This window comes from Castor canadensis, chromosome 1 (assembly GCF_047511655.1).
Source record: "Castor canadensis chromosome 1, mCasCan1.hap1v2, whole genome shotgun sequence".
NCBI classification, from domain to species: Eukaryota; Metazoa; Chordata; class Mammalia; order Rodentia; family Castoridae; genus Castor; species Castor canadensis.
In genome coordinates, this window is record NC_133386.1 from 171,822,256 (window position 1) to 171,845,048 (window position 22,793).

At 36.8% G+C, this 22,793-nt stretch overlaps 1 protein-coding gene across 4 annotated transcripts in view; it reads left to right on the top strand.

Moving 5' to 3' along the window:
* The first annotated feature begins 39 nt into the window (after window positions 1-39).
* The window catches only part of Pdhx (pyruvate dehydrogenase complex component X), a 68,920-nt gene continuing 46,166 nt past the window's right edge, over window positions 40-22,793 (top strand). Inside the window, exons 1-2 of one of the 4 annotated variants that reach the window (XM_074044347.1) lie at window positions 40-256; window positions 15,843-15,923. In XM_074044347.1, the coding sequence (XP_073900448.1) occupies window positions 97-256; window positions 15,843-15,923 (241 nt within the window). In that variant the 5' untranslated portion in view covers window positions 40-96. Of the gene's footprint in view, window positions 257-13,937; window positions 13,956-15,842; window positions 15,924-22,793 lie in introns of those variants that run through there. The other 3 variants (XM_020183855.2, XM_074044373.1, XM_074044363.1) reach the window with 3 other exon arrangements.

Consider the following 22,793-nt stretch of genomic DNA (forward strand, 5'->3'; position numbering starts at 1 on the left):
AGGGGGCGTGGCCACTCAGCAGAAGGCGGGACCTAGGAGGACCTTGAGGCTGGCCATCAGGCTGTGCTGCGGGCAGCCCCGGAGAAGGCCGGGAAGATGGCGGCCTCCTGGAGGCTGGGCTGCGACTCTCTGCTGCTGCGCTATTTCCTGGGCTTCCGCGGCCGACGAAGCCTGGGGCTGGCTAAGGGCGCTGTTCTGTTATCTGTCGGCCGTGGAGCTAGCTGGAGATGGTTTCACAGTGCGCAGTGGCTGCAGGGTGAGTGCCTGGGGCTTGTTCAGTTTCTCTGTAATGCTGAGCCATGGGCTTGGGTCAGGGGCATTCTTGATGCTTGGCCTGCGTCTGGGTGTAGCTGCCGCTTCTTTCTGTTCGCTTCCCGCTCTCCTAATGCATGCAGCAAAGGGCTGTCTTGGGACCTGGGAGAGCTTGACTCGATATCTGACTCCCTGGTTTGTATTGGTTTCTTGTGACCTTGCCTTGGAATTTGGGTTATTTCTGAGACACCGGTAGAGATCCATTTTAAACGCCCATCTCAGTTTTCTTTAGTGTCGTCAAGTATCTCTGATCAAGAAAAGCTGCTCGTGGTTGCTTAGATTCAGAAGCCACTGTTAGCCGTTCTTAATCATTACCAAGGCTCCTACCTACTGAGAAATCCAGGGTCTTCGAGGCCAGTTGGTTGCTGCACCTAATGACTGATGATTTATAAGACTTAATTTCTAAGTACCTATCGCATCACAGACATGACCAGGAGGATGCTTGAAATAAATCGTTCACTTGAAATAATGAAAACGTAGGATGAGAATCATACCAAAATTGTCTCTTAGTAATGATATTGGCACAAACAATAGTTCTTACAGTATTTAACAGGACAGTGTGTAAAATGGCTTGCTGGTTATTATTCTTCCTCATTTGGGGGAGTCTGGGTCAGGGAGTCTGAGTGCGGGGGCAGAGAATAGGGCAAACATTTTTAGTGACTGTTACCTGCCAGTCATATTCTTGGCCACTCCACAGAGTGAATTTTAATCTAAAAAATTTTAAGTGCGGTGAGCATTGCCTTCATGTTCTGAACTACCTGTGGCTGAGAAAATAAAAAAAAAAAAGAAAAGCTTACATCAAGTCACTGTAAGATGAGTGCTTTGAGAGTTCTAAAGATTGGTTAATGGGGACAATTTAGTATCTTCAAGGGTAATGTTTAATAAAGTACTCCTTAGAGCATTGTTTTTTAGCAGTGTATATAGTATTCCCTCTTCCATCCCCCAGTTTGTTAGAAATTTCCTACACTCCTAGAAATTCTGTCTCAGGTGGAGTTCAGGAACCTGCATTTTACAAACAACCCTAAGTGAGTTTTGATGTCTTATTTTGGACTATACTTGACTGCTGTAGGAAATCATGGGAATAATCTAGGACGTTCTTAACATTGTTTCTAAACTATCCTTTTAAGAATCTTTGAATGCTCTAGACAAAGAAAAGAGAATCTGTGATTACACACAAAAGTGTGCATGCAGTTTCAGGGATTTTCTTTAACACAATTTAATTGCTCCAGTCTTTAGAAATTCACTTAGGCACTCTATCTGATATGTCGACTTTTTACCTACTTCTAATCCCCTACCTGCAGACAAACATTGGGAAGAACTTGTCCAACAACTCTTTTAATAGCATCACTATGGGAGAGAGTACTACATTCCAAGGCAAGCTGAATGAATTACCATTGTTGCCACAAACTAGTGGCTTGAAACAACACGATTTCGTTCTCTCTTAGTGCTTGAGATCCTAAGTCCAAATGGATCTCACTAAGCAGGTGCTTTGTTCTTTCTTGGAGGTTCTAGGAGAGAAACTATTTTCCCGCTTCTGAGTACTTCTCAGATTCTTTGGTTCATGGTTCCCCTCCATCTTCAAAGTCAGCAATGGCTGGTTCGTTATTTATCACATTATCTCTTGTCTTGCCACTCCTTCCTTCCTTCTTTTTGATACTTGACCCCTCTGGGTAATGGATATTCTTCCCATCTCAAGGTCAGTTGATTAGCAACTTTACTTCCATCTTCTATCTTAGTTTTCCTTTGCTGTTGTAACATAATGTTGATAGTTTCTGAGTAGTGGGATGCAGATCTTTGTGGGGAGTTGGGAGGAGTGTGTTAGCCTACATGTGAAGCTGTGTTGTTCCATACCTCTTAAGTTATTTGGAATTTTTGAACTGTTTTTTCCTAACACCAAGCCAGAATTTATGTACTCACTTTCATCTGCAGGTTTTTGTTTTTCCATGCTGGGTACTCATGGTAATCCTTGAACTTCTGTTTCATAAGACATAAATGTCCACAATGGTGTTTTTTCTCAATATATAGCCAGTTTTACTCTGAGTTTGGTACAAATTTTAGCATCATTATATAAAACTAAGCAACTGTTTGAATAACTAGACTATATAAATTACATACATTTATTTAATTTTTCTCTTTCACTTATCTATCTAGGATTTAAAAATCTATCTTTTGGAAGTACTCTTTGTGTTTTCATTTCCTTAAAAAGTGTTGGCAGCATTTTTATGAGCTATGACATAAACCAAGTGCTTAGCACTTGTTAGAATTTTTTATTTACTTCTAAAAATTTGGCATTGTTTGTATTTGTTTGGATAAAAATACAAAAGAGAAATTAAGCCATACAGCTATGTTGTTAGTGAACTAAATTGCATATTAAGTCCGACCTTGAAAAGGGTAACAAATGGATTGACTTCAATTAATCAGTGGACTGAGTGATTTACTCACTTAATCTTGAATACATGCTCATAAGAAAAACACACAACTGAGCAAAGGTGGGCTTTGGATAGCAAGAATGAAGTTGGGGAGTGGATCTGGGAATAATAAGCAACACTTATTGAGAGCTTACGATGTACTCTGCACTTCATATGAATGAACTCATGTAGTACTCAAAGCTGATGTTATGCCCTGGTGATGGAGTTTAGTTTAACCAATGTCTCCCTGACACCAAAGCCTATTCACTTAAGTACAGTCTGTCTTCATATCAACTGACTACTTGGTGATAGATACCAGCAAAACAGTGTCAGCATGCTGGTGTTTTACCATGTGTGTACCCTAAGTAAACACCTTTGCTTTCTTGTTTAATGATCCGGGGCATACTTTAATAATTGTGAAATAGTATTTCAGTGACATTTAGGATGTCACTTTCATTTTAGTATAATTTAAGATAAAAAGCTAGATTGTATAAAGGGTAGCAGTTCTATTTAAGTGAGTTAAAACATATGATAACCCATTGCTATCTTAAGTTTTTGAGATGCTACACTCTTAAGTATGCCTTTTTATTGTTATCTTGAACTTTCTTTGCTTTTTACAGTAAAATCTGTAAATCCCCCAACTGTCATGCATTTTGCTAGACTAAGTGAAGTGATGATTTCTTTTTTGCATTTGTTCCAAGATTGCAAAATAAACTGGGATTCATTGTAGAATTTTAATTTTATGGTTTAATACCAAGAACACCAGTGTTGCTAACCAAAACTTTTGCTGAAATGTTTGGATTGTTTCACTTAGGAAATATACTCTATAGCAATAACCTATTTAACATTTCTAACCCAGCCTGCTTTTAAAATATATCATTGTATACTTTGTGAAAGTATATAAAAGAATCAACAGATTCCCTAAACAGAATGGGAGTGTGTGTCGACTTATTTGGGTGGGCGTAGGCAGTATATTTACTGTAGCTGTTGAGCTGCTTGATACATTTCTGAAACTGTGTGACGATTCTTCTATTACATGAAACATTTCTAGGGAAGAATTGGAATTGGTAAATGTATCAGTCAAGACAATTTGCTTAGGAATCTCATGGTGGTTTTTAGAGCGCTACAAATCTATTTGAAAACTGATTTAACAAAAAAAAAAAACTCTATCACTTCTTCAGTAAAATATATACATGCAAAATGTTGTATGTGTCTCTAGGGAACTGTGATTCCCCCTGTAATTTACCCATAAATAACACCTTGTCTCCAGCCTATTTCCATAAACATTTTGGTCATTTCCTACAGAAAATAGTTGTACTTTCCTTGCAAGGATATTTAACATATCCCAGAGCAGGAAAGATGTATTTTAGTATAGAGGTTTCAGCTACAAACAAATGATAGTGGATACATGTACATATGTGATCACAACAAAGCCAGTGTTACAGGTTGAATATGAAATGTCCCACAGGCTCATGTGTTAGGGTGGCGCTTGGTTGCCAGCAATGGGATTTTGGGAAGTGACTGGATCCTGGGGATTCTGATCTAATCAATGGATTAATCTCTTGATGGATTTGTATTATGATGTTATTATCTGGAGGTGGCAGTCTAGTTGGAGGAAGTAGGGCACTGAGGGTGTACCTTTGGAGGAGATATCTTGTCCGCTGCCCCTTCTTCCCTGGCCCCTTTGCCTCCTGTCCAGCATGAAATGAGCTGATTTGCTCTACCTCGTGCTCCTTGCCATGATGCTCTGCCTCACTGTGCGTGGGTCCAGAAGCAGTGGAGCCAAGGGACCATGGGCTGAAGCCTCTGAAACTGAGCTGAAATAAATCTATCCTCCTTTTAAATGGCTTCTTTCAGGTATTTGGCACAGTGAGGGATGGGGAGGAAGGGAACTGACTAACAGAGCCAGTAATCTTGATTGAGATCTAGCCATGGCTTAAGTTTACTTGTGCATTTAGACTCATCAGACCTGTTCCTAAACTCTGTACTTCTTTTGCTTGTATTGTTCCTTCAAATGGAATGACTTTCTTTTGGCTTGTAATCTCTGTCATTATCTAGATGCTATCCTCCCAAATCTTTCCATATAATTGAGAAAGTCCAAGCAGAAAATAGCACTCACACAAGGGTAATTTGGGGAAAATTTAGTAAGTGGCCATTTTTGTGAGTTTCAACTGAAGAGATCGTGCTATACAAAGGAGCTATTTAAAACATCGTGTTACCACTACCTCATGGCTTCAAGAGGCACGAGAGGGCATGAGAAAGGACCTGGAAGAGAGAGACTGAAAGGAAGACCTCCAAGGGAATGGTGCACTGTAGTAGAGGATGCAGCCAGCTTCACTCAGACCCTCAGAAGAGAGCTGGAAAAGAAATAACTGACCTCACTTCTTTCCTTTCGGTCTCCTACCTGTGCTGCCCATTGGCTGAACCCAACTGACCGCCAAATGCAAGGAAGCCAGGTCATGTTACGCCCACGTTAGTGTGGGGAAGGGAAAAGGGAACATAAGCCCCATGCATGCCAGACTTACTGCTACCAGCAGCTACATTGTTTCCATTTCAGTTTTAGCACATAATCTATCAGGCACTGTTTGATATATGTAGATATCTTTATATATATACACACACATACATGTGTATATAAATGTATATGTATATACATATGTATGTGTGTATATACATATATAAGTGTATATATACATACACACATATACACACACACATATATACATACAAGTTCTCAGGCTAAGAGAGGGGAAGAGATCAAGTGTAATTTCTGCACCTAGAAGAATCTCGTTTCTTTGGAGTTTGTCTATATGATAGTGACTTACCAGAGTGCAAAGAAGATCTCTTTAACTGACTTGATTTTTAATGGAATTGTTCTGCCTCTCTTTTGAATAGTTAAATAGGAATTAAGTTTGTAATTAATAAGGTTTCTTAGGCACTTTTTTTGGGAGGGGGGTGGTACTGAGATTAGAATTTAGGGCTTTGTGCTTGCCAGGTAGGTGCTCTACCACTTGAACCATTCCTCCAGACTTTTTTTCCTCTGGGTATATTTGAGATAGGTCTTGCTGTTTGCGTGGGCTGGCTTGGAACTGCAGTTCTCCCAATTTTAGCTTCCTGGTAGCTGGAATGACAGGCACTCACCTGTGTCCAGCTATTGCTTGAGAAATGAGGGTCTGGCCTATAACTGCTATCCTTAGCTTCCTAAGTAGCTAGGATTACAGGCATGAGCTACCACTGAGTGCCTGGCTTCCTTGGGCCCTTTCTATTAGATGGAGCTGTGACACCTAATTTTGCTGCTGCTTTTTTTCATCGTCGTCGTAGCTTTTTGTTTAGTAGTGGTACTGAGTGGTAGACAAGTGCTCTACCTCTGAATTACATCCACAGCCCCTTTTGCTATTTGCTGTTTGTGTTTTTAACTAGTTATCCTTTGTTCCTTTTTTTTTTCATATTCCACATCCCATCTATCAGAAATTACTGTTGACTTTAACTTTTTAATCTGCAAATACACCACTCCTGCCATAGCCAACTAGACTGATCCAGGCTACCCCCATTGCTAATCTAGATTGGTACAGGAACATCCCACTAGATAGTCTTACTGCCAGTACAGTCCTAGTACATATGTACATAGGACATATAGCACTTGATAGGTTTAAACTGAGGAAGAAATAAAATACGATTGATGGTTCTGAGTCAGGTATGCATAGGGCTTATCTTCCACTTGCCCTTCCTCACATTACTATATGGGTTACGTCAGCTGGCCTCCTTGCTCTTGGCCTCCAGTTGGGATCATGGGCAGGAGACTGAAGGGAGAGAGAAGTGAGGTCAGGTGTTTCTTCCCCAGCTGCACCCTCAGAGGTTATCTGGGGTTGGCTGCATCCTCTACTGAAGGGTACAGCTCCCGTGGAGTTCCTCCCTACGGTCTGTCCTGCACTTAGCTTTCACAGTGCTTTTTTTAAAATTATAAGTCAGACCATGTCACTCTTTTGTTGAAAACTTCCAAGGGCCTCCCATTTAAACTCAGAATGAAATCAAAATTCTCTACTGTGGCTTACATGGCCCAGTGCAATATGATTGCCCTAAACCCCTTGGACCTCAGCTCTTCCCATGCCCTGCCTCTCTCACTCCACTCTACTATACTAGTTTGCTGTGTGTTTTGTATGTAACAAGCATGTTCTCTACTCATTCTTTGTGCTCTGTTATGTTTGTTTAGAGGGCTTTCCCATAAGAGTGTGCATGGATTCCTCCATTCACTCAGTTCACATTAGCAGAGGAGGCTTCCCTGAGCGACTGATAAAATAGCTCTTCCCTTGTCACCTTGTCCCTGTTCCTTACTTTGTGTTCATAGTGTATAGCACCATCAGACATTTTATTTTTTCTGTGTTGCTGTTTTAGAATGAAAGCTCCATGAGTAAGCATTGTTTTATCTTGTTTTACTTGTTGTTGACCTCTTCAATTTCTAGAAGAATGCTTAGGTAGCACCTGGTAGATGCTAAATGGATCTTTAAATAAATAAAATAACGAAAATGAGCAGATCTTGTCTTTCATCTTTTTCCTCCTCTCCACTACTATGCTGTGAAATGACCTTCCGGAAATGCAAGTCAGATGATACTCCATTCATCTGATTCATCATTCTTCCATTTCTCTGTGTCACTGTGAAGTTGAAGACCAGATTTTAAGAAAGATCTAGTTCCTAGGCGCTCTATCAGTCTCAGGTCAAATGGCCTTTGTGAGTAAGAGAACAAGCAACACATTCATGAGTATTTTTATTTGTATTTAAAATCTGAAATCTGAAGGCTATTGATTTAGGCCTTCTTCAGGGTTTATAGTTATGACCACCTCAAGGGATGGGCAGATTTTTTTTTTTTTAATAAATTAGGAACTTGTGAGGTTAACCATTAATGTGGAACTGCAAGGTTTCAAGTTATTGTGGTTCTCTTAATTTTATTTTATCATTTTTACATTTACTTACATGTGTTTACATTATTTGCAGGGCTAACTTTGTATTTTCATTATATTCTACTCAGCTAAACAAAGCTACAGCTGCCCCTTCTGTTTCTCATTGTAGAATGTTTCCCTTATCTGGAATATCTTGGCTCTTCTCATCTTGTTTGTCTAGCACAATTTTTTTTTAGTTAATTATATCATGGCAAAATACATGGAAATATAACATAAAAGTTACCATCTGAACCATTTTTAAAGTGTACTGTTCCGTGGTACTTACATTGTTGTGCAGCCATCACCACCATCTGTCTCTAGAACCTTATCATCCCATAACTGAAACTCTGCATGTTAAACAATAACTCCCAATTCCCCCTCCCTCCCTGACACCATTAGTCTACTTTCTATCTCTATGAATTTTCTTAGTCTTTGTACATCACTGTATTGGGATCACACAGTATTTGTTCTTTTATCTGCATTGTTCCAGGTATTTGAATTTCATTCACTTTAAAGGCTGAGTTATATTTCAAGCATACTTTTGTTGATCCATTCTTCTGTTGCACATTTGAGTTGTTTTCACCTTTTGTCTATTGTGAATAATACTGTATTTGTATATGGATGTTATTAAGATGACATCCGTATAGTATATAAATATCTCAGGTCCCTACTTTTGAGTCTTTAGACTCAAAAGGAATTGCCATATTGTTTTCCATACTGACTGCATTATTTTACATTCCTTCAATGGTGAATTTTGATTTCTCTGTATCTTCACTGACACTTGATTTCATTTTTTTAATTTTAATTTTTTTGTAATACTCATCTGAATGGATATTAAATGGTACTAACATTTCTTTCTTGATGAACTAGAATTTCTTCTATCATAATTCTCCTGTGGTCTGATGGCACTTTTTGTTTTGTTTTTCAAGATGGGGTTTTAGTATGTAGCTGGTCTTGAACTCAAGATCCTCCTACCTCACCTCCTGAATGCTGAAATTATAGGCATCTACTACTACACCTGGCCCTGATAGCATTTTTATTTACTACTCCCAAATACTTGGGTATTTATCTTCCTATTTGCATTATCATCCGTTTGAGGTCAAGATTCTGTTTTTTACCTAGGTCTAGGCTAACAAAACAGGTGCTCAGTAGGCATTTGTCAAACTCCTAATTTGGCCTTTAGCTCTGGTAGTGAGTAGTATAACATTTAAGGTAAAGCTTTGCCAGCGATTTTAATAAGAGTTATTGCACCTTCGCCATGAGAACAGGTTGGGTAAAGGTGTGTAAAAAGGAAGCACGGAGTGTTGGCTGGGAAGGTGAAAGGAACTTGAGGCGCTCAGAGTTGTAGGGTGTGGTGGTACCTCCAGATAAATACTTGGACGCCTCTAGAGTCCATCCTCTCAGCCTGCTCAATAATAGCTCACATTTCTGAACTTCCTCCGCCAGAACCCATTGCAAAGATTTCTCACGTTACCTTGTTTGTTTATGTTACTTTTACAGAAGAGGAAACCACTTCTCCTTAAATGTTTATCAGTGAATTAATATTTTACTATGTATAGGTATATTAAATAATAAAATACTTCTTTTAGTATGTAGCTTAAATAGTCAAATAACTGTAAAAGACTTATAACCTGTACAGTTCACGTCTTTTTATTCCTCTCCATTTCTCTAGTCTTTCTGAGAAGCATGTTTGTCTCTCAGCTTGCTTCTGGCATTCTTATTTGTATTTTAAACATTATCTGGGGATGACTTCTAGTCAGTGCCGTTCTGTGTTTTCCTTACTGAATGTAATCATTTTAAATTTTTTGGTTAAATCCATATTCATTATTTGTACAAAACAAATACTATGAACAACTAAATATGTTCATATATTTTCCCATATTTGGCTTGTTTCTTTTTCTGCTTTTTGCTCTTCCTGCCTAAATTATTGCCTTTTACAGTTCATTTGATTTTCTTTGTAATGGTTGTGAATACAGCATCTAATAATGTCTCCACACAATTTTCTGTATTGCCCATCACATCAGTTAATTTTTTTGGTTAACTTAATTTTGCAGTTTTTCTATATCTGTAGCCATGTAGGTTGACCTTTATCAAAGGTCCTCTTTTTATCTTCTCCAGAGGAAACAGTCTCCAGTCTTGTATTGAATGAGGTTGGGGTTGTTACCTAACAATGGCCTAAGGAATCCAGGTACCTAACTGCTTCTCAAACAGCATTCATCCAAATCCTCTCTCCAGCTTAAGATTTGACTTTCTAGTGGCTCTTTAGCTATCATCGCTCATCTACTTACACTTCTGCTTCCAAAGACACATGCCATTGTTTCTTCTCCATATCCTTGTTGGTTTCTGTTAGAAAAAAATAACATAAACAAAAGGCTCAGTTTTTAACTTAGTATTAGGTAGGTTTGGGAGGAGGGAGTGAAACTATTTAAACTTACTGTAAAAAATATTTTTATAGGGAGCAAATAAAAAGCACCTATAAATAATATTGTTAACTAATGATAGCTACTCTTGTCATTTTGGCGTATGTCGTTTTAGTCTCTGTGTGGATATAAATTGGATTATGCCATGTATACTGTTTTGGGCTTGCTTTTTGTTTGTTAGCGTGCCAAGCAAGACCTACAAATACTATTTTCATACACATTGTTCATTTGTTTCTGTTGTGGGCCATAGATGATTTCAGTCTGTTTTTAATACCATACCAAGCCAAAATAATTTGGAACAAAGAAAATGTATATGAGAAGTACTCATTTAAAAAAAAAAGTGCAGGACCTGGCTTTATCAAAGCTGCGGTTTTAGTATTAATCCTGTGTCCTGATTCAAATTTTCAGTTGCCCACACTTCATAGTGCTTTAATTCATCCAGCCTGCAGATGGCGGAATTGTTCTATTTAAACAGCAGTTTTAAAGGGTCAGTTTGTAAGTGGGTCCTGGCATTGGAATGAGAGATCATGACATGAACTCTTTCCCTACTAGAGAAGTAAGTTAATGTTAGGGACAGGGAGCCACATTAAGAAAATTCTGGTTGATAATTTCTTTCTTTTTTTGATCTATCTTCATTTCGCCATTTTTGTGTGCTTGCACTATAGTCCTTAGACTGTACCATATGTAAACTGCTGAATTTCCTTCATTACTTAGTCAGTAATGGAGCTCAGATCTGCATCATCTTAAGCACAAAGCAATTTGTTCTGCATTTGTATTTTAAGAGTTTGCTTATATTAATTTCTGAATCCAATTGCCTTTTAGAGTTCATGTATATATCTAAATTTGAAACAATCTATAACTGATTTTGTTGAAATATGAGTGTTTTGTTCTTAGGAAAAAAATACTTTGGCAAGCAAGAAATTAGCATTACCTTGTTTAAAATTAAAATCCAAATTATGCTGTAGAAAAATTGGAAAGAGCAGACTGAAGAAATACAGAAATTAAAATTCAGTAATTTTTAATTGATAGATTGCTCATGTGACTGGTATACTAGACAGTTGTAATTTATTGTGTCATCCTATTGAGGCAAAAAGTGATTAAGACAGTTCTAATGATTTGCAAGTGTTTTACTTTTAAAATTATTATGCTCAAATGTAAACCACCAGAAATAATGTTACCATAAATATCTTAACATTTTAAAATATTCTTGTAACTGCTATAAGATAACAGACTTTATAAGTCAATTAGCCATCATTTGCTAGCTTTAAAAAAGGTAACAAGACAGTAAATTACTATAAAAGGGTTAAATTCTAACTAAATTTTGAGTATTAGTTGAAATAATCTATATATCCAGTTGAGCAAAAACTTCACTTCCTTCATTCTTACATTTTTTTTATTCTTACCTATAGTTGTGCCAGTTGATAGCAGTAGGAAATATAATTGGTGCACATGTCAAGGTCTTTTCAGTTTGACAGAGAGTTGTGGAATGTACTGCTTACTAGAAAGAAATGGAAGGCTATAATTAATTTCTAATGAAAATTAAATAATATAAGTGTAGGTTAATCACATTCCAGACAGTCTAGAAAACCCCACACTATCTTAATAGAACTGACAGCGGCCATAAAGGGTGGATTTTAATTGTGTGCAACCCTGACAACCCAAAGCCTGTAATGTGATTATATAATTACTTTCCCATCAGAAAAATACATTGGGAAAAGATGTATGGAATGTTTTAGTACAACAAGGATATACTAGAATAATATATGTTCTCCTTATTAATAAATTAATATTTATGTTTTGACATGGTTTTTCTAGCATGAGGATAGATTTCTAGTCTGAGGATAGATTGGGTAATAAGCCAGTAAAATCCATCAAGAGATAGTATTGAAAAATGGAGATATCCAAAATATCTTTCTTCAGGTTTTGTCACCTTCAATTCAGAGTAAGGATGATGATCTATTATAGGATATTTATATATCTGAATTATTCTCATTATTCAGAGAAGCAATTTCAGTTCATCCATGAAGGGTGACTGTATGAGGAAATTATGTTTTTCTTTTTATTTTTTTAAATATGAAAATTTCTAGGACTCTTGATGTTGTGCTTTAGAAAATAATAATAAATACAGAAGTTTCATAATATAGTCCTTAATGTCAAGATTAATGGAAATGTGAAGGTCTCTTAGGTGAAAGATTATAATAGGAGCTAGAATCATAAAATAAATGTGAATTGTTTCATGGCAACTGAACCAAAGTATAAAAATATTGAAGAGAGACTGTTTAGAGAGAATTGATAAGTATTTGTCCTAAATTGGAATCTGGATGTAGAAGTAATGTGGTCCATTTATTTTGCTTCTTTGAAGTGGAACTCTGTTTGATAGATTGATTTAAAATGTATATGATTATAAAATATTCTCTCTCATAATGTCAGGCTTGAACTCTGATAGAAGCAACATATCAGGAGTTGGTTTTTTGTTTTTGTTTTTTTAAGCTATGCTTTTCAGGAAGGGGCTGGCTTTTTATCATGATGTTTTTGCCTCTTTTTGTGTTTGTTTTTTAAAACATAAAGCACATTTGACATTATGAGCTTAAAAATGATGGCTATATATTCTTTTGGAAAATGTTTTCATTTTTTTTATCAAGTCATATAGACACACAGCATAATCTAGGTGATTAGAAAGCTTATTTTACTATATTAAAATGTGTGTAGTATATTTTGAGCACTTTAATATTTCTTGACAGTTGCAAGTATAGGACTGTTATGGTTTGGATTTACATCACTAATGTAATCTCTGTGTGTATGTGTGTGTGTGTGTGTGTGTGTGTGTGTGTGTGTGTGTGCGCTTCCCTAAGTGGACTTCCCTAATTCTAGTTCATTCAAGAACTAGAATTATTTCAGTATTTTATAGATATTAGTGTATTGAGGTTTTACATAGACATTTGCTTTCCTTCCTTCATCCCTCCTTCCCTCCTTCTATCCTTTTCTCCTCTCTCTCACTCCCTCCCTCTGTATCAAACCCAGAGCTTCACACATGCTAGATAAGTGCTCTGCCATTGAGCTACACCCCAGCTTAAGCATTATTTTCTATTAATTAATCTTACTATACCTGTTTTAGTTCACAGGGATTTATTTTAGTAAGGAAAAACACAAAGATTTTTAAAGCTATATTCTAGTTATAAGTTGTAGTTCAAGTAAAGGTAGTTTGGGAATTAAATGAAACTGTTGTGATGGTAGTTACTGAAAGTCAAAGTCATAGTGAATAGAAGTTGAATGGGTATATTCTCCAGTTTCTTCAAAATAACTGTGTTTTAGTAGTAAATTAGGAGTTAGGGGACCCCTTATAACTATTTCTCTTCCCATAGTTCTGATGTATCAGATGCTTAAAGATTAGCTGCTCTCTTCTACATTTGAAAAACTCACTGCCAGTTGTAAAGGTGGTTTCTTAATGGTGCAATTCTGTCTGCCCATGGTAGGGAAAGGGTTTATTAGGGTATTTCTTAGAATGTATGAGGGGTGCTCACGTGGAATTGATATGTCTAGTTTGCTGGGTTTGAACTTTTGGATAAATAGATTACAAATAACCAATGAATAAATGATGATCCGTACTTAAGGAACATTGAGACACAAAGTGGACCAGTATAATAAAGGAAGCCTTGAGAGTTAGGCAGGCAGATTCAAATTCTTTAATTCGAATAGTAGTCTTCTTATTGATGAAATAGGATTGTTGACTTAGAGTTTAGTTTGGGCCCTATCATTGTTGGGCCATTAGGAGTGATATTTCTACTTTTCTAGCTTTCTTAGAATTTGGTACCAATTGAGACAGAAGAAAAGAGTCAGGTGAATGGAGATCAAATGGCTGGATGGAGTCTAAATGCTGATGGTAAGATTGGATTGGAGATCTGTGGCCTTCTATAGTTGAACTTCCAAGTGTAACCCCATATTTAGACTTTGAGCTTGAAAGTCTTGAGTCAAAAGTGAGATTTTGTGTATACAAACTAACACAATATGTGAATTGCTATCTCATGCCCAGTGGGCCTTAATGAGGAGCACAGAAAGAGATGGGTCTGTGGATCTGCCTTTCAAAGGCAGGTTTGTTGATGGCCAGCACTTGGGAGAGTTGAGAGGAAAACATGCATTTCCTATAGACAGGAAATTCTTCAAAGAAAATAAGAACAAGGCTATAGGTGTTTCTCCCTGGGCCTTTAGAGAGGTGAAAGAAAAGTTGAGAGCAGACAGTAGCTTTTCTTTTGACTACATGTACTTGAAAGGAATGGATGCACTTTTAACATGAAGCCACAAGAATTCTGTATAAAATAATAGTAAAATTAGTTAAATTTTGCAAAGGAAATATTTGTCCTTACTTGACATTAGTGTTAAATCCCTTGCTTTTAGCCCTAAAACATTAGTGGAGAAAAAAAGAAATGCCATTCTGTCTCTTCCACATTTGAAATACGTTAGCTACGTTGCAGTGTTTTGCTTGTTTGGGTCTTGAGAGTTGGATAATCTGAAGAAAGACTATCATTTTAAAGACTTCTGGGAATGTAATTTGTTTATATGGTATCTTACTAGTATAAACTTTATATGAATTGTAATCTAAAAGCTTTGTGCTCTTCAAGTGTGGTCCTGGACAGCGAATGACTATTAGAAAGGGCAGCTGGACAAATATGTAGTGTGTCCTTTTTGGATGTCTATGGAAAAACCAGTTATGTTTCAGTGAAAGTGCAAAGTCTTTCAAGATGAGGCCTGTCTTTTTGCATTGCCACTGGACTGCAGGGAACAAAATCTGAAATCAGCTTACTCTCTTGGGTTCTCTGCCTGATCGATCATCCTTGACAAGGCATGCTTTCCTGTTCCCACTTACTAGCAGGAACCTGTGATATTGAACAGTATAACATTAGAGGAAGAGTAGTGAAGGGGGTTAGACTAATTTAAGCACAGTATATTTACAGGTAAAATACCAAGGCAAAATCCCCAGTAAACAATGACAGACAAACAATGAAGGACAGGAATGTAAATCTGCTCATGTTAAGGTGAGGGCACTAGTAGGAAGGGGAGAGTAAATGAAGAGGGTAAAGGAGGGTGAATGTGGTTTGATGTACTTTCTATGCATGTACAAATATGGAACACTGAAACCTGTTGAAGTCATATTAAGAAGGGAAATGGGGTAAGAGGAAAAATAATGGAGGAAATGAACCAAACCAAGGAATAATACATGTATATGGAAATGTCACAACGAAACTCCCTGTGTAACTATCATACACTAGTAAAAATGTTTTTTAAAAAGGAAGATAAAAGCAACCAATTTCTTAAAATCTGTTGGTTATTCTGTAGGTCCCCAAAACCCTATATTGGTTGTTTTTTGTGTTCTGGTCATTTTACCTGTAAATATATATACATGTATCTTTATACACACACACACACACTTCTTTTTTGCAGAGATAGAACAGAAAGGAAGAGATGAAACCTAAATCAAAAATTTTTTTCTTTCTTTGTTTTCTAGACTAGCAAGCAACTGCCTTGAAACTAATGCATGGAAAGCTGGGAAACCATGAAAAAGAGCTAAAAGTATTTCCTAAAAGAGTTTTATTAAAAACAAAGTTGGAAACTTTGTTTTCATAGTATTTACTAGACACTTAGTTTACTATTTGGGATTTGTTGACCTTGAAATACCTATTTCTTAAATACAATTTGATACTAATTTACCTATACTTACTGATGCCTCCTGAGGTTCCTATTTTGTGGCAAATCTTTCTATTTTCCATTTTAGGTGATCCAATTAAGATACTTATGCCATCATTGTCTCCTACAATGGAGCAAGGGAATATTGTGAAATGGTTGAAGAAAGAAGGTAAGCAAGACTGTTACTAATGTCTGTCATGCTTTATTATTTGATCATTTTGGTTTTTTTTTTTCCCTAATCAGCTGTATTACACAATTCATGATATAAATGAAGTAAATTGTGTTTCTTTGCTAGTTAATATAAATTTATATATATATATAAGTTTTCCTATGTTAATTAACAGCAAAGTTTTGTAGGTTCAGTCTGTGTCTTTTTATAAGCACAGAATAACAAAACATTTTAATGCTTTTCCCTCCAACTTTTAGTTTTTATTCCTAGCTTCTAGTTTCAGTGTCATAATTTTATCAGTGTCCTTAATTTATAATGTTATCATGATTGCATAGGTGTTTTCCTAGAGGTAGGTGAGTTGATTGTAAATTTCATTGAAAAGAACAAATAAGTATTAAAGAAATAAGGAAATACGTAAAATAATAAGAAAAACCATCAAAAGAAAAGCTGTGGAAGAGAGTCATAGCTTACTAGTTACCAAAACATAAGCTTCTGTAATTAAATCTGTGATTGGTCTTAACAAGTAGACACATGGAACTGAATAGAAAATATGGCAGTAAAACACATGGAGATTTAGTGTATAAAAAAGGGGACAGTATTGGTTTTATTGTTTGTTTTATGACAAGGATCAGTTACATATGAATCAAACACTGTGTAAAAATGTAAACATAGACTAAGTACTAGGAATAGCCTGAGTATAATTTAGACTAGATACAAAAGGGGAATAAGTAGTGTTCAATTTGATGATAAAAACAACTTTTGTTTAGCTGAAAACATGGTAAGTCAAATAATAAAAGTAAATAAAAACTTGGAAAAAAGAGTATTTACAGTTTAGGGGTAGATAGCTCAAGTGGTAGAGCACCTGCCCAGCAAGCATGAGGCCTGGAGATCACACTACTGGCGCCAAAAAAAAGAAAAAGAAGTTTGTATTGCAGAGTTTTAATATTACCAAAAAATAGAGAATAAGAGTATTAACTCAATAGGAAAATTGACAAGTTATAAGAATAGAGGGTTGATAGAAAAAATTCAAATGACTCATAAATATAGAAAAAAGATGCTTAACCTTTATACTGATAAGAAAAAAATATGGACTGGTTGTGGTGGCGCAACTTGTGATCCCATCTAAGAGAATATTTGATATAATACCGTCTCTAAAGCTATATTAATCCACTGTGTGCAGCAACCATTGCACCAAATTGAAGTGCCAAATGTGGTGCTTGGAAAATAAGACAATGAGGGCCAAAAAAGTGAGTGTGCTATAGTGCTCATCAAACAGAAGGGCAAAAGAACAATTACTGTGCAGGAAACTGGGAAAAAGACTTTCTGTTTTCTGGCAGCTGTTTTTCCTTTGGTCATTACCTTGTGTGGTAGTGGAGTCACCCCTGCAGGTATTGTCCACAGGACAGCATCTTTTAGCATGCTAATGTAGCCGACTTTCCCTCTGCTTTACCATGGTACCATGGTAAACTTCTCATGGAAGAAAGAAGATGAATCTTCAGTCTCTGTTAGGAATTGTTAGAAATATGGAGAAACTATAGATGGCCACGTGCTTTGCACAGCTGTTGTTGTGCTTTACGTGGTGGGCTGGTGAAACAAATGTTACAAAAAGAAAGAGAGGAGGTAAGAGCAAGTGCTAGCCCTGATAGGGACCTCCAGGTGTCTACATGTGATTCAGTGGACACAGATGTCACTCAGGCAGATGCAGGTGTTGAGGGTCCAGTCCAATGTTTGTAGCATCTAGAGAGTATGTGATTCCAGGAGGTCTAGCCATTCATGGTCTCACTTTTGCCAGTGAGGACAAATGTGGAGATCAGAAAGGGAGCTGGTAAGTATTTACTTGAGAACCCAGGCAAATGAGCTTGGAAGTTTGGGAAAAGGCTGGGGAGCTAGGAAAGGCAAGAAGATAGATTACTGGATAGACCTCACAGCAGACATTTCTATGGATTGGGCCAGTATGGAGGTTAGGAGGTATGGCACAGTGAGGCCATCTAGGTGACTATGACAGGTCCTGGATGTTCACCTCTAATTGTAAACGTTACTTAGTTCTTTTCCTTTGTGGGAAGTGTGTCTGAATGTGTTAACATGGTTCCCTTTTCTGTTATTTGAGCTGGTCCTTGTCGAATAAATGGGCTTAAAAAAAAAACAAAAAACAGAAGGTGAGAAAGAAGGACATTCCAGGTAAAATAAAGAGTATGAAGAAAGTCTTAGAAGGAGGATGTAAAAAGACATATTTTGGCAAAAGCAGATTGTTGTGGCTGTATTTAGGACATAATGGGTGTGAGATAAAATAGGTTAGAAGAAGGATTCTTAATACTAATGTGCAGATTTTCAGTCTCTGAGGGTCTTTATCCTAAAGCCAAGATAAATCCATACTCCTGGTTACTTAATAGGATGTGGTTTCTGTATACATCCCTGAGCCCTGTTAGTACATCACACTGAATGGAACAGGCCCTAATACTCTGGTATGAAGAGCTAATTGTAGGGAACTTATGTAACCTCTTCACCTGTTTACATTTGAAAAGCAAATACTGAGGACTTTTAATCAATGTGACCAACTAAGCAGTTGGGGTAAGGCTTCTTATCGCTACTGGATATAATATACAAGAAATTCTTTAAATGTAAGGCTGAAATGCAGGAAAGGGGGATCACTGGGTGTCAGTAACGAGATTGCTGAGTGGAACTTGATACCACAAGCACCATTAGGCTGAGCTGGAAATCAGAAGCTGCTGAAATAGGGAACGGTTATGTTTTTAGTGGTGGGTGAAGGAGTAGCAAGGGAGGAAGGAAAATCAGTTAGGTTCAGGTTGGGATGTGGTAAAATTTGAGTTATAGGTTACAGGAGTTGAAGTTCTGGAGCAAAGTTTGGCTTGGAGATATAAATCAGTATATGGGTGATATGGTGACAGACACATTTATTTGTTTGACTTGGATATATGTGGAATAAAAATGCCTATCCCTTTGAAAATTTTCTCTGATGAGCCTATTCTCATGAGCCATTGGGGTTCAAATTTATAGTACTCACGTCTTGTGAAAACCCATAGGTACAGGGAGAATAGTTTTGGACTGATAATCCCCTTTAGTTACCTGGTAGAAGCCATTCTGGCAGGGCATAGTCTGTAACCCAAGCCAAGGTAAAGTCACATTTACCAAGAGCTCACAATCCCAAACATAATAATATACATGGAAGCGTTCTTTTAGGAGTGGAAGTTAGACAAAACAAGGAACAGGGCTAGACCTCTAAGAACTTAACATCAGTTGGAATCTAAATACACAAAAATGTAAATTTGAAATGATGAAATGTAAGCGCAGAAACTGAAGATGAGAGAAAGATAGACATTGTCCAAAAAAAGACCCAGCAGTTTTGAAAAGGACAAATAAAACTACTGGTAGTAAAAAATATTGTCTCTAAAATTAAGAAATAAAGAAATCAAGGTTGGATGAAAGTGTGATTAGACAGGACTGAACAAAGAATTGGTGAACTGGAGAACAACCTAAAGAAGCTAGTTTGTAGCTAGTGGAGTGGCTCAAATAGTAGAGGGCCTACCTATCAAGCATGAGTTCAAACCCCAGTGCCTGAAAAAAAATAAATAAATAAAGAAGTTAGTTTGCACATGGAGATAAAGCAGTACAAAATGTAGAAGAGAAATTGAGATGTGAAGTATAAAATGAAAGTAACCCGTAGGTAGAGAAAAAGGAGGGAATGAAGAAGAGGAAATGTTCAAAGAAAAAATAGCAGACTTTTCTAGAATTTGAAAAGTGCCAGTGCTTCATTGAAAGCACTTTGAGCAGTTGACTTTGCATGGCTACTTCCATTCTTTAAAATAATTATTAGCGTCTGTGACAGTTTCATCTTCGTAAATAATGTAATTGATTGGAATCTCTTTTAGGTCTTTTTCCCTTAGTGAATTATAGAGCTTTGGCTGTTTCCATATTTAATATGTCAAGGTGTTGGCATCATTAAATAATGATTCATACTCAGAACAACCTTTTAGGGATTATTTTTAAAAGATTAAATTTCTTTACACTTTGAGAATTTATAGACAAGTAGATAATATTCTCTGGACCACATTTATCTCTCAGACTTCCATCTCACTGGCAATCTGATAAGTTATTCACACCCCTTAGAATATGGACAGTATGATCAAGTGCCAGAAGAAATGTGGTCTCATCAGTCTTGTCATATTTTTACTTTTGGTGACGATGTACCATTTCATGTGGGAAGACCAAGATGTACTTTAAGATCTTGGAATATTATGTCCCTGAAACTTGCTCTTAAAACTCTGTGTTCTGCCTCCTGAGGGGAGAATTTTGTTTACCAATACACTAAATAATTGAAATCATTCTTAGTCCTTAGCCCTTAGTCGTTCACTAACTTCTTTTGAAGAGCACCACCTTTGTGATTTAATAATGTTCTTTTAAGTGTAATTTATTTCTTTTCATTGACATTTTTGTATTGTACACAAGTATGAGGACTTTATATTCTAGGTATATATACCTAGTGCTTGGTACATTTTTGTAACTTGATGCATTCATTGTGTATTGAAAATGAATTTATATTCTGACAGACAAGTTTTATATGCCTTTTTCTGTTATTAGCTATGTTTTTCTTGTTTCCTCTTGAGATCTTTATTAATGTATGATTACTATTTAAAACACTTATTTTGGAATTTCAAACATTCCGAAGGTTGAAATTTTTCTGAAAAAGTAATTGTTGTATCTAATTTTGAGTTGGGGTAGGGGTGGGGTGTTTGTTTTTTGAAACAGGGCCTTGCTGTGTAGTTCAGGCTGGCTTTGAATTTGCTCTCCTCCCTGCCTCAGCCTCCTGGGTGCTGGGATTATAGGCAAACACCACAACCCCCAGCTGAGTCTAGTTTATTTTTAAGGGAAGACCATATGATGATGATAGCCTTCCGTAGATAGGAATTCATTCTTAGAAACCTTTAAGGTTTCTTGTAAATCTGAAGTGCTGTAATTCACAACTACTTTCACTAATGCTGGTGTGGGTGCATGTATGTACGTGTGTTTTCAGCTAGGGAGGTAAACACGCAGTGAGAAGAACTCTGAGCGAGGAGTCTCAGTTTGCCCTTTGGGTTGTCCATTCTGCCATGAGAACTACTGGAGTGAGTTGGACAAGATGAAGTCTAAGGTATATTGTGGCTTTAGAATTTATCATAACTCATTTCCATTTCATTTTCCTTTTCTAAGCTACAGAAATATGTAGTAACATACCATATAAATTATTCTCATCTTTGTTGAACTTAAATGAGTATTTACAATAATAGTTTTGTGATAAATGTTCAAATACCTAATTTCCTAGGATTTGCTAAGATTGAATAAAAAATATACATCATAAAATTAGTGGAGAAGACACGTTGAAAGTGCTGGGTACCACCAACAGTTTCAATCTCTTGAAAGATGAATTGAGCTATAATTCTACATCTTCGTTAAATTTTTTTTAGGGGGAAAGTATGCCTCAGATATTTTCACTTGAATTGAAGTTGCCACAGTTTACTTTTACATCAATCGGAAAATAAAATCTGTTAAAGTAACAAAGAAAAAAATTATTGTTTCAGTTTTGTGAAAGAGTACTTGCAAGTGTGAAAAATATTGTTTTCTTTACTGAGATACTTAAGATTTTTTTCTGCTGTACTGTGAAACACTGTGGAATAGGCTGGGATAAGTGTGTGAAGACTGATGACAGGACGTGGTGTCTGGAACATGGTAGGTGGGTGACAAGTGATGCTCCCTGCAGTCCTTCGTGTGATTCCTCAGATGCTGTCTGCCCTTCCTGTGAGCACCCTTGTCATGTGACTAGGGATTTTGAATATTTCACAAAATTTGTGAAAGTGTCAGACCATCTCAACTAGCATAATGTTACTGTATAAAATTCAGAAGTTAGACCGTTTTAAGTTAAGCTTTATCCCATATCCCTATGTGCCACTAGAGTTATCCTAGTCTCTGGATTCTACTGTAGAAGAGGCTTTGGTATCTATTACTTCTGGGAATTTGTGTATGTTTGTGGTGCTAAAGTAGAAGATTTTTGAAAAGTGAATATTACAAAAAGCTTCAATGTTTTTTCAGTATTCTGTGATTTTGACAGCCTGTTGAGATGTAATTTACATCCCATAACATTTGCCCATGTTCAGTGCATAATCCAGTGATTTTTAGTAAATGAAAGATTGTGCAGCCATCACCTCAGTGCGGTTTTAGAATATTTCCATCACTCCAAAAAGATCCCTGCTGCCTGATTGTAGTTATTTCCTTCTCCCTCCCCTAGCCCTGGACAACCCCAATCTGCCTTCTATCTAATTTTGCCTTTTCTGGACATTTCATGTAAATTTAGTCATATAATAATAATGTGGACTTTTGTGACTATGTTTATCTAGCATGGTTGGAGTACATCCATGTTGTACCATACATCAGCATGCATTCCTTTTATTACTGATTAGCATACTTCACTACGCTTTTTATAGTTATTGCTAATATTTGTATTAGAATTGTAACATGGGTGAATAGAATTATAGATTATAGTATATTATTCAATAGAAATTTCTGTGCTGAACTGTCCAATACAGTTACTACTAGCCAGGTAAAGGAAGACGCCAGAGGGATTTTTGGGAGGTTAACCTGGCCTGGCAGGCTCCCTGTGAACTATTCCTCAAACTACTATTCATGCTTTCAGCACTTAGGGCAGACCTTTCAGGGACCTGTCAGTCAGGTTGCCATAGATCTGACCTATGCAAATATCCTTTTTACTGTGATGAAGTGATGAGGGTTAACAGACACTGACTAGGGGTCCCTCTGTGTTCCCATTCTGTTATAGGTACTGATTGATGAGATTGGCATTGCCAGCTGGTACTCTTCTCCAAT